A 13,443-nucleotide genomic window follows, 5' to 3' on the forward strand; every position below is an offset into this window, starting at 1 on the left:
GCTTAGCCTAGCAGTAGGGGGTAGTTTTGGAGGATATAATATGTCATGCCTGAGTTTAAACCTTTTAAACAGATACCACTTGACCTGAGTCTAAGATTAAAACCCTTTCCTACCACATCCCACCATCACTGCGGTTGTTGCATTATCTTATCACTCTGTTTTATATAATCAAAAATTATTAATAACTGTATTTACTTTACAACAAGTCAATACTGATTACAGGATCAGTCTAATAGGATTAATTGAACTTCGACCTAGAGGATTGACCAACTGACCCACTAGTATTGGGTATTGGTGTTAGTAAATGACATCATAAAAACACGCTAGGTTTGAAAGATGGTCAGGTAGTTATGACAAATGTGTGTACAGAGAAATAATCGGCTGATTATAGAAATAAATCTGAGGACAAACTAACTTACTATGCACACCTGTACGAAATGACCTGTTACAGTGTAATACCAGGGCCAACTTTCATAGAGCTGCCTAAGTAGAAAACTTTGTTTAAACTTCTGCTTAGCAAAAATAAACAGAATACCAGTCACAAATTGTACATGTGACATGGTATTCTGGATGGTAACCTTTTTTTGCTAAACATAATTTCGCTGTGCTTAGCAACTTGTTTTGTTTTCTTCAAATTTCAATCAAACTTTACACAGACTGAAATTTATAGTCTATAAATTGTTGGCAATTGTTTAAAGTGTTCTGAAATATTTTCTACTGGCAAAAATTGTTTGCTTATAGTAGAGCCAAATATTGTCAAGCTGCTAAGCTGAAAGTTAAAATTGTTTGCAACAAACTCAAATTAATGGCCCACATACATTGGCTATTCAATGGTTAATATTTTCTTCATAAAACAATTGGTATTAATAAGCAGATTGATGATATTCAGGCGAGGTGTTTTGAATTAACTGTCTTACCTCTTCAGCTGAGATGTCTTCATCTTCAAACTCTGTCATCTCAAAACTCTCCAAGTAGCAAACATTCTCTAGACTCTTCTCTCGTTTCCATGACAACCGTTTCTTGGAATTCTTCTTCCCTGAGATTCTAGAACCCGGATCTCTTAGAATGGCTGACAATCCAGAGGCATCTGTGGAGGTGTTGACTTTCAAAGAAGCTGGTGACGGGTCGTCGTCAGATGATATGCTCAGAAAGTTACTGGCATTCAGGTGTGGTGATGACGTAGAGGTAACTTTGGTCAAACTAGAACAATGAAAGTCATTGTTCTGCTGTTCAGCGAAGGTACTGTCAACAAACACCTTGACAGTATTCGGGGAAGACAGATTGTTATCTGTGATGTCAGAAAAGGACAGAGCTTGTTTTTTTGTATCAAGGTGTTCTGGTGAATCTGGTTCAATTTTCAAATCAGGGGCTGAAGGTGAGGTTTTCAGGCTTCTTGAAGAGACTTTATAATCATCCTTAGACTGGAGTTTGAGGTCTTTGAGATCAGTTGAAGATCGAGATGATCTTAAAAGTGGAAGACTCCATCTCCATCTGCTTTTTCTCTTGAGGAGCTGTCCTCCTTCATCTGTTTCCTGATCTTCAGAAGACGGCAGCTTTTCTTCCTTGGGCTGCGTTCCTTCAGTATCAATTATAGATTGAAGAATACTGTAAGGAGCAACAGGTACACTCCAGCGATGTCTCATTTTGGGTTTATTACATTGAGAATCATCTTGCAAGACGTCTTTTGTTCTCTTCAGTGAAGACAAAAATCTCCTACTCCCATCACCACTTACTCCATACAACTTTCTTTGTGGTTTCACATTTGACGTCCCAGATGTGCTGGATAGACTTTCATCAGAGAAGACAGGAGCAACAGTTTGAACAGGTACTGCATTGATTTCATTTGAACGACTCTTCTGACGGGAACGTCCATTGTTGGTAAGGTGTGACCGAAAGTTATGCGACCATTGTTCAAGTGTGGCAGGCATACTCCATCGGTTTAATCGTCCGTCTTTGTGGACGACTCTCTGACCTGGACCAAGTATATCCGAGATAGCTCTTCTCCTCTTCACCACTGTGGTTCCTTTCATGTCACCATCGTAACCTCCGACCTTTGGTGGTTCATCAATATTCATGAGGAATTCAAGCAATTTCAATGGGTCGGAGCAGGAACGCAGATATTTCCCTTCAGTTCCAGAGTTCTCTTTGGTGTAAGGGTGGAACGAGTTCTTCTTGTGATTTGGTTTCAGAGTACCTTCCCCAGCATCCATCATTTTCTCCAGAGCACTTAAGCCACTTTCTGCATTTCTTTGATCCCTTAGATGATCCTTGCTGTTGCTCTGAACATCATGCGGTGATTTGATGCTAGAAATTCTTCTCCTTGGCTTTGAGCTTTGCTGGTTGAAGTCCGCACTAGCCTCAACACCTGTACAGGAATGACAACAAAATGTTCAAAAGTTTTCAAAACAACCTACAAACATTCCAGCGTGTATGGCACTTCTGATCTTTTTGCCAGGTGGCTTTGTTAACACAAGGTTTAAGGGGCAATCCTAATAATACTCTTGTATTTTTACAACAAACTTTTTCTAAATGCAACTTCCTGGGGCTATTACTCCTCAAGCTATGATCTTTCTGACGCTACACATTCAACCCAGTCACGTACTCCATTGAAAGCAGAGATTTTGTATCAAGATTCCTGAAGAGATCTTACCAAAAGAACAAGATAATTTCTGCAACGAGAACATGCGTCAGGTTAAAACTCAGAAGTCAAGAAAAATCCATTGAAACAAGAAGTGGATCAGCTCTAGTCTTGTAAATTGCGGCAGTAAAACTGAATACCTCCACTCGAATTGCTACCCATCCTATGATTCTCAACGAGGCCTATAACCCTAAGCTGCTATGTTTTAACTCACACACCAAGAGTTTTGACTTTACGTATGGAATCAAAAACAACCATCTATAAGGACGGGAGTTTTTGTAAGCAATGGATACTATTTCAAAGGTATCCAGCGGTGTTGCGTAAACAGAATGATGAAGTAAATAAATATGATATTCACCTCATTGTCCAATGCTAGGTTTTGTGACTCTTAACAAAGGGAACCAGTAGCGTTTTGTTACATCGGAGAAGTTTAAAGTGGGGTTGTCACAATTATTACATTTCGGACACAATTTATTTTTTTAACTATACCCCTCAAAAAAAGTGTTTAAAAAATCTTACCAATGAAAATAAGGTGTAGTTATCTAATCGAACACACAACTATAAAGGAAATTAATATTTGGATGCAGATCTGAGCTTGCAGGGTCCAACTTCATGGCTCTGCTTACCGTACGCAAATAATTGGCACTTACGAACACTTTCATTTCTCAAGAAAACCGACAACATTTTGTGAATGATGTCAAAAATAAATGTCCTGGCACTATGAAATTTCAGCATTACTTCATTGAATACCGCAGTATGATTAGTGTTCTTATTCGGGCACCACAAATGCCGGCTGGCGACTCGAATGAGACATCATTTATTTCTATTTATTGACATAATGTTATCAATCACAAGAGGGTTATCTCAAGATGTAAATAGCAGATATTCTGAGACAATCGTTGTATTTCAAACTGGTCATATATGGATAAATAATGACAAGGGATTGATTTATGAGCAAATAATGGCACAAATGCGGTTGATTTTATGGAGAAATAATGAAAAATAAACCGCGCCGCCTCGTTGCCAGAAGAAGAAAAAAGATATCGCTCAACATTTTTGATTGATTATTTTAATTTATAGACAACAATAGACCACAGTGGTGGTCTTACTCATATTCATTTTCTTTTCCTTGATTTCTAGCGAAGCTTGAACTCAGACGCTGATGTATACAGATTCACAACAGAAAGCCCACTCATCGCATGAATCACTGGCAAATTTTAAAAGAAAATTTCTCCGGTGGTTAATTTTTCTAATTGATGCTGCAAATCATATGGATCGGTCTATTTGAAGCCCAATAATTGAATGTGCTGTTTGACATAGCAAAGTTAAAAGTTAATTGTCTGAAGAAAATAAAGTGTATTCATATTTTGTAAGAAGAAAATAAAGTGTATTCATATTTTTGATAGAGTTCAGCACAATGTTTGTCAAAGGTTTCAAGACTAATTTTACATCAAGCAACAAACCATTTACAGCCCATTATGCCTGAAGTTTGATTCTTTCACACGCCCATTAAGTATTTATCGCACACTTTATTCAGTTTTATCATAAATTTGAACCATATTGTCGCCATCTACAAGTCTGAATCTATAGGGTTCTGCGTTCACAATGAGCTAGGTAGGCACTTAATGGTGAAGATTATGAATACTAATGGAGTAGTTGGTAACAAGTTGGCGCCAGACCAAGATAGGTACACTCCAAAGTCTACCAAACCCGGTACCACAGCGACTCCATGGTACATGGTTGGTTCTGTGTCAAAACCACACTTGACATGGTTGGAAGTGATAGTATACTTCCTCATGCAGTCCTTAAACCTCTTTTGCATGTTTTAACTTCAAGTGATTAAAGTAATTTTAATGATTTAAGTGAATGATTTCACTTTGACTTGTAATGTGATGTTCTCATAGATTTTGTTTATGCAAAGACTTCAACATGTATTGGTTTAATTTTTGTTAATGCACAAGATATTTGTATGATACCTTGTTTTAGCATGGAGGTAGGACTAATCCTACCTCCATGGTTTTAGAGAGTATGATTATGTCCAACCAAGCATGATGGTGCATTCGATTCCCACCTGTTCTTTTGCTTAGATTCTCGCCAAAGGTGCCTGAAAAATTGTTTCCTAGCTTTATGTGTCTTTGCACTGACACAAAGGTATATCCTAAGTTTTAATGTAAACTTACATTAAAATATCCGTGAAAGCAATACTTCTGTACTTACAACATTCCAATATCACTGAGGTATATCCCTCTGGTCAGGGTCGTTATAGAAACAAGTTTGATAATCAATGTTACCCAGTCCATCATCCAACGTTACCCAGTCCACCTCTTTCAACTTTGCTCAATTCTTTTTAATAGCTGGTTTTATGACGATCTTGTCAATCTATCACACTACATGTACGCCCAGACAGCTTATAAAATGGTACTCCAGGACAGCTTAAAAAGTAAACTGGCCTTTTTGGCAGGAATTTTTATAAGAAAAAGTTGTTTTCACCAGCATTGAAATCCACAAAGAACTCCACCATTCACCTATACTGACTAAGTGTTGTTGTTGTTATTGTTATAATCATAAACTCATGGTCCAGTGGGTGACACGAATTGGATAAAAGCTGATTGGGCTTTTGTGACTAGCCACCCACATCTTAATGACATATTTCATAACAACGAACCGTAAAATTAAAGAAATTGACAAAGACTGATTAGCGACTTGGAACATTGATTTGTTGGTGTTTACTTTTTGGCCTGGGTAATTGTTTTGTCATACTATTGGTTACATACAAATTGTTCAATTTCTACAAAAATATGAGGGCAAAAAGTTCATGATCTATAAATTTTTCAGGTGTGACGAGTCAACAGTTTTTTACAGTCACTGACAATTTTAAAAAGGTACAGGCAGCGCACAACTTTGTATGTTAATTTTTCAGGTTTATTTCAGACAAATTTCTTTGCTAGGCGGAAATTGAGTGGGGCATCAGTCACAACAACATAAAACCCAACTTAACTTTTCTTTACTTAGCAAGTTGTTGGTGCTTACAGGCTTTATGAAATTGGGCCCAGGTGAAGAGCCGTAAGGGTTGTTTATTGCCTCAGCCAAATTCCATAATGGTAGCCAGAATGATGTTATTGGTACTGGTATATTGAGCACAAAGCCGTACGTTCCGTTGCATTACACACACATTCAACATTCACACCTCGTCAATCGAGTCTTATAAACTCATTAGGTCTGTGCTTTGAGTTCTCTAGACCGTAAAGCTCAACAAACCGTAAACAACAATTTGTGTCATTCCCTAAAGGAAAAGCACCCAAATACTATTAGGTTTTTATGTACAACCAGCTTGTGAAATGTAATTCCCTTAAGCGTTGTCCTGTGACATGGGCGCAATTTCATAAAGCTGTTTTAAAAGCAGAAAATACTGCTTAGCAATTGTAAGGCAACAGTTGCAACAGTGTCAGTTTTATTGAATTTTGGCTGGTAGCGAGTTAATGATAGGCAAGATTTTTCTTGGATTAACAAGTGTTTATGCTTCCTGGTTTTATGAAGTTGAACCATACCTTCCATATTTGACTTTGAAAGGCATGCCAGTCAAAGCCTTCATTTGGAACAGTCTAATGGGAAAATTACATCAAAGCACTTGCATTTATTTGATACTCCAAGCTTCCAACTCTCAAACCTCTTCAATTACCTTTAATGACACCACAACATGGCTGGTAACCATGTTCTGGTAAGCATTTTTTTGTTGTGCTTAGCTACTTTTTGCTCTATGAAATTGGGCCCAAAAGGTGGTCTGTGTGTCTATTAGACTGTTTTGAAATAGAAAAATGCCATACTTCATCTGTCATTTATAACAACAGGTAGGCCTATTGGAAATGAACCATTTTGTCTTTTAATTAATTTGTGAGCAAGCTTGGCTTACATCCAATAATTTCATTATAATGGGGATTATTTACCTCAAGTGCTTCCATATAGGTTCAGCCCAGCTCAAATCCACATAGTATGAGGTGTTTTGTTATTCATTTCTCTGACAATGTATGTGACTCTGGGTGAAGTTATGTCAAATGGTGGTAATTCTTCTATTGTTACTTGGTCTGTGTTATAGGTTCGACTCAGTGGCACAGTAGGTTTATGATAATGAACTTGTATCCAGTGGTGAGCCTTGCCATTGCACTTTTTCAATCTATGTGTATTTTGATCACATTCATTGTATATTTTGTTACTTTTTAGCAAGTGTTTTTGTTACCCCTCTGAAGTTGGTGTTGTAAACAACATCAAGAATTTGCTTTTTGAATGATACAGTGCTTTCTACCAATACAGATTCAAAATGTTTTTGATCCTGCAGAATTTAGATCATTCCATGTAAAATTATTCTATTTATAAAATTAAAAAAATACAATAAACATAATTTGTTATTTCAGCTTTCAAAAATAATTGATTTCAAAACTTGTTTTTGTATATTTCATTTACAATGTATCAGCTAATGCTTTGATTTGTGAAAAAGTTTCAGCGAATTTTTAATATGTAATAAGAGAGTAAACTTATTTTGGTTTTTATATTGGATTTAGTAACATGCCAAAGAGGTAACTAGTTACATTTTTTCAGTTTTCATTAAATTTTGTGCCAACTTTTGGTGTGATCACCTAGCAGTTTTGAATGATGTGTTTCTGAAATTTCTTTCATTTAGAAATCAATTACTTGTGGATAAGAATTCAAATTTCTTACCTGAGGTTTTGACTGTTACTGCAGATTTTGTCCCATACTCTGTCCCATCTCGTGGTTTACTGGAAGACACTTTATGAGGTGCAGTGATGCATCTAGGGTCCTCCTTAATACTGGAATGAATTGCTTCTCCTTCTCCGTCAACTGAGCTTGCCTTTAAGTCTCCTCTTGCCACCCGGATGGCAATCTCATGACCAATCTTACTCTGGATGAAACCAGTGGATTTTGAAGAGTCTCTCGGATGTTGGGGTGATTTTGTCCAAGTGGATTGGTTTCCATTTTGTTCATAAGATCTGGAAGATGCTAACAAGTCTCTCTTTATATCTTTAATACTTCTGGTAATGTCTTGGGATGTTTTGGAGGAAACTTCATGCAACTTGGCATGATTTATTGTGTCGTCAATTGACTTGGCGACATTTTCTGGATTTGTGATATTCCCAGATTTTATGCTGTCAGCTGCTGTGGCACTGTTAACTAAATTCAAGTTGCCATCTGAAAAAGTTTGACCGACTGGTTTAAGATGATGAAATTGCTCTGCCTTAGGGCTGTAAACTAATTCGGATAAGTAACTTTCTGAGGACAAAGTCACACTTTTCGGTGATTTAAATTCTGAGGTAGAGGTGAATGTTTTGTTTTTGGGCGTCATGGGTTCATCATCTTCTGTATCTTTGACAGTCACTGGCTTTTGAGGAGATGTTTTGTCTTTCATACTCCATGTTTGAGGATGGTTTGTGACTTTAATGACCTCTGGTTCCGTCTCTAGATTGTCTTGGAACAAATCCTTCTCAGAGTTCTCAGATGAAGACACAATATGGTCCTCCATTCCTGAAATGGAGTAGAATTTGGCCGGCGTCAGTCGACAGACTGGAGAAGCCTCGTCAAATGAGAAATCAACGTCTATTGAGCATTCTGACGGCGTGGTTGCTAAGGACGAGGAATTCTCGGTTCCGCTATCGCCTCCATCTAGACTCAGTCTAAAGACAGGATTGTGTGTTTCTGACTTGGATCCCTTTTGCCGCAGTTTGACTTGTCGATGTGGTCTTGGGATGCTTGATTTTTTAGATGAGGCGGGGACTGGAATATTACTGACGGAATGAGACCTCATTGATGTATCCCTCATTGACGATACTGTACTGCCAAGAGGGTAACTTGAAGAGCCTTTGCTGCTCAGATGAACCTTTACCATCGCTGGTAAAGGTTTTGGTGAGATTTGAGATGGTGATCCTGATTTACTCCTGTCTTGGCCAATGCCTGAATGTGTTTTTGATTTAAGTGTAGGTATCGCTTTGGGACTTTCTGATCGGCGTGTTAAGGGCTGTGGTTTGGGACGTCTTGGAGGGGGCTTAGGAGTATCCTGAACGTTCAATCGCTCTCTACTTCTTGAACTTTCTCGTGAAGGTTTTGAAAACTTTGTCAGACTACTTGATGGAGACGAGGTTGTTGGTTTAGGAAGAGCATGTTGTCGTCTTGGTGGAACCTTTGGTGTCATTTCTACATTTGATTGTTCTGCTTCTACATTTGATTGTTCTGCTTCGTCTACGGATCGATTTCGCCTGTGGAGTGGAACACTTTTGGATGGAATTTTTCCTTTATCATCTCGACTACACGAGTTAGTGTTACTGTGTTTAGTGACCTTATGCTCTGTTAAGCAGTCCACCTTTGCAGCAGATCGAGACGCATGATCTTTTGGAGGGGAAACCGACGTCTTGAAATTAGGAGCTCCAGTATCTACATGTCTTGAAACACTTTTTGGGTGACTAGATCCTTTGTTGTTGGAACTGTTGGAGTTCATATCCACATGTTCCTTTAAGCCCTCCGGAGATTTCTTTTTAACCTTTGAGGACTCTGGAAGTCTTTTTATATCTGGTCCTTTTGAGATATTAGTCCTTACTTTATTAGTACCTTTGGATGTTTTGTCACCTGTAGGTAAAGGATCTTGAGCTTTTTCACTTTTCTTTGATGCATCATTTCTCTCTTGAATTACTTGCTTAGCATCATATGTTCTCCCTAAACCATAAACTGATTTGGATCTTTGTGACGTCCTTCTAGAGGACGTACTGACAGGATCTTTAAGTATTTGCTCCTTGGATGTTTCTGGAGCTGAGGATTCAATTTCAGGTTTAGTGAAAATATCCAGATTCCGTCTTGCTGTGCCAGATCCCTTGGGTCGCATTCTTGGAAGGGTAGCTGCTCCTGATCCCAAGTTATGAACATGAAGTGGCTTGATTCCTCTGCCATATCTGAAGGCTCCTCGTCTCGTCAAGGAGGAAGAAGGAGACAGCGGAGAGAGGTTCAAGTCGATACCGCTAATGTCAAGATCTGTTGGACTTGTGACCAGTTGAGAATCCCCAGAACTTTCACTGTCATTTTTACTCCGCAATCCTTGACGCGTCACCCGTGGGTTAGTCCGAACTTGTGGTGGGCGAATCCCTGATGCTTTTCCTTTTCTTTCATTTGTTGCATCAGATGTACCTGCTGATTTAGCTCCTGCCCTCCATGTTGGAACATGGCTCCTTAAGGGGTGAGAATTATCGTGAGGAACTCCTGAGCTATCCATTTTGGAACTGGTGTCGTTGGTACTGTTTGTCAGAACATGATGTTGCTGTTGTGCATTTGGCAGTCACTAGATTGAATCGTGCAGCTGGTGTATCTTACTACATGCCAGTATTGACAACTTGTCATGAAGTGCCTCATGATAGACCCCATGGCCCCACCATAGGCCCAATGGATGTTTGTATTTGCTATCAGTTATGCAAACAAGCAAAGTCTGTATTTACCCAAAACAACACCATGAAAAAGAAAAACAGTAGCTCTTTGATGATGATAGCGATTAGCATAGGGTTGTGGTGGAAACAAAAATCAACTTGTACTTATCATGATCAACGTGGGTAGTTCCTGATTGGTTGAGTGGCGCTGGGTGACCACATTTGTTCTGATTTGGTCTAACACTCTGGGTGACATTAACCCGATTTCTGCACTTGAGTTTTACCTAATGTATACATCACTTCTTGCCCTCTTGTCATTGTAAAGAATACACCACAGTTCCAATCCACATTTCAAATCTCGTCCTCATAATTTGTTTTACCAACTGCTGGGTTATACATCCATGATCTCATGACCTATCGGGTCCAAACTTTAGACATAATGTTTCCTTTTCGTCACAGTGTTTCCACAGCAATCTTCTTGTTTAGTAACAACAAAGACTCTTTCAAAAAAGATCCATGACAAAACTGAAGTTCACCCCCTGGAAGCTAAAGATCGATGGCTGCAATAATTTCATTCTATCTTTCTGAATCTGAACTTGCCCTGAAGCTCGCTGACTATTCAAGCTTGACACACTAGTCACACACTCCAGTTTAAATGACAAGAGCTTAGCCAAATGCAACTGATGTGATTATTCCTCAACCACAAATTTCCAAGAGACTGTTCAGTTCCATTCAAATCCAATTCACTGAAAGACACTCATGCAAAGCATTAATTTATTCTCATCGAAGAAGCTCTTAGGTACCTTTTTTAGTTCAAAACTTCAAAACAGCACAACTTTCAGTTTGTTGTACAGTTGTAAACAGATGAAGGTGGATGTGTAGCAGAATTCCTGGACTCTCTGTTTCAAAACACACAAAAGGAGCACAATGAATGAACAGTAGGGGACAAAAATCAATGAATGTAATAATACAGAGTAAGCTTAGGAGGGTTTTTATGCAGTGTTGTATCAGCCTGGGAGATCAATATCTGATAAACACCTGATGAAGGTAGTGTGTATTGACTAATTCTAAAAGCGGACTAAACCTGTACTGAATATACTTATTATAATTATAGCATATTTCATACAGCAATGGAGGTTTGGGAATTTCAACTGTCAAGCTTCCAAGAAATATTTTCAATGAGAAGTATCCTCCCCAAAAAACTTCAAAAGAATTGCTCAGGTGTTCACAATAGGGAAGTACTACGAAAACGATAGGAACAAGTTCTGGCTAAAGTATGTTTATACATTTTTCATTGTAGGTAACACCAATTTCTTTTTTTCATAATTTTTTTCAAAAAGGAATTTTTAAAGCAACAAAATTGCTGGGATGACCCAAGTATGGTCTTAGGTTGAGCTTTGGGCTGTGTCATCATTATCAAAGCAGACCTATGTCTGTACAAGAAGATAGGAACTCTCATTTTATCTACTGCACGTAAGCCCTTTCTATGTATCATACCTACGGAGAGCGTGCAGGGTTGCATGTAACTGGGTGATCAGAGATCAGAATTCTGGTACAGCCACAGACCTGGGCCCAATTTCATAGAGCTGCTAAGCACATTTGCTTAGCATGAAATTTCTCTTTTGATATAAACAGGACTAGTAACCAAATTTCCATTTGTTACATATTGCTTGTTACTGGTATTCAGCTGATGTTTGCTTTTCCTGCAAATTTGGTTGGTAATCCGGTTTTTATAGAGTCCAAATGAACAAAAACACTACCTTTAATTTTAAAATCATAAAAGGTTTCTTGTATAACACTGCTGATTATAAAAGGTGAACTTGGTAATGGTTAAGACATGCATTAAGTGAGTATTCAACTATTTAAAACCCAAGTTTAGACACTTCAACGGTTTAGTGTTCAACCAAGCTAAACTGTTGAACTCTGCACAAAACCTGTAACAGTGATCAGAACACATCACACACTGGCAATTCTTATCTTTTTAAAACTAGATGTATAAATCTAATCAACACTTACCATGTTAAAAGTTCAACATGTCCATTTCCAAGTGCGTTGGTGATTACTGTGTTTTCTGCCTACGCAAATAAAGAGATTTGAGCTCATTGAATAAACTCCTACTATGGGTAGGTTTAGTCACACACTATTTTATTCCAACACGAACACAATGGCACCACAAGCTGTTTAACAACACTGAAAGGGTTATGGCAAAACATCAGGCCTTTTTTTATAAACCCAACCTTGGTTGGCGTTAAACTGCACTATTTAGGAATTTGTTGAAATCAATTTTATCTGAGAAATATTTAGAAAACACATACGTCACAAGTCTGGTATGTGCCGATTTTATGACAGTTTCAGTTTGTCAATAAGATTTTGTCTTCTTCAAATTCAGACAAAACTTTTGAATGGTCTCCAAAAATAATTGTTTAGTCAGGTTTTTAGACAGTAGAAGTGAGAAAAAAACAAATAAAACCGACATATATACATTTGCTTAAATTTAGTTTTTCATTTAAAATAAAAAATTGTGTTTGTAATGATCGACATTCTTTAATAACTTTACATAAAACTTTAACTCTTGCACATTACATCTTGAAAAATGATAACAATAGAATTAGCTGTTGCAAACTGCTGACCAACTTAGGTGAGTCTCTATCCTTACTAAACATTCAAGAAAGGAGTCAAAACATCAGTCCATTTTTTTGCATCTTTAAACAATTATATAGCTCTGAGACAGCATCTTAACCAAACAGTTTTACATCAAATTCTTACCTTTGAATTGCGTAAATTGGGCCAGAATTATGAAGCCATGTGATTGGTTGCCATCATTTTTGCAGCTTCTAGGATGTGTCAAAGGTCAAAATTCAGCGAGTCACATCTTTCCTAATGAATAACAAAAACATCTTTAAATTTCAAGATAAATTTTAATCTTTAAATTTCAAAACAACTTTTGTTTGAAGTATGACAAACCATTGTTTACTTTAAATTAAAAGATACAAACTTGTTTGACCCTTTCAGACATGAACTCACTTTATGAGCTACAACTATCACGCTCTAGTCATCTGCATGTATAGCGGTACATAAACAAACTTGGTAGAAACTTTGTAAAAGATTTCATACAGCAATTAAAGAGCCAGTACTGCCCCCTGGGGTTTCTGTCCAAACTACTGCTCTTAATCCTACACAAAAGAGAAACCAGTATAGCGCAAAGTATGAATACATACCCCATGATTCCTTTAAGAGGAGTTTCTTTAAAGTTAGGGTTGACCATTGTTGGATTACTTCATTTCATATAGGAACACTACACATCAGGGGAGGGCTTACTAAATAAAAAAAACTGAAGTTCACTGGTATCAACCATGTAAACCTTTTACGGTGACTAACTAGTAATACTAA

General features: G+C 37.7%; 1 protein-coding gene across 2 annotated transcripts in view; it reads right to left on the reverse strand.

Annotated features, from left to right (window-relative positions):
• The window catches only part of LOC139944907 (uncharacterized), a 41,476-nt gene that overhangs the window by 27,338 nt on the left and 695 nt on the right, over positions 1-13,443 (reverse strand). The window contains exons 2-5 of one of the 2 annotated variants that reach the window (XM_071942076.1): positions 12,820-12,930; positions 12,070-12,124; positions 7,352-10,952; positions 918-2,365 (exon numbers count right to left, since the gene is read on the reverse strand). In XM_071942076.1, coding sequence (XP_071798177.1) covers positions 918-2,365; positions 7,352-9,905 — 4,002 coding nt within the window. In that variant the 5' untranslated portion in view covers positions 9,906-10,952; positions 12,070-12,124; positions 12,820-12,930. Of the gene's footprint in view, positions 1-917; positions 2,366-7,351; positions 10,953-12,069; positions 12,129-12,819; positions 12,931-13,443 lie in introns of both variants that reach the window. The other variant, XM_071942075.1, reaches the window with a different exon arrangement.

This window comes from Asterias amurensis, chromosome 12 (assembly GCF_032118995.1).
Source record: "Asterias amurensis chromosome 12, ASM3211899v1".
Classification (NCBI taxonomy): Eukaryota; Metazoa; Echinodermata; class Asteroidea; order Forcipulatida; family Asteriidae; genus Asterias; species Asterias amurensis.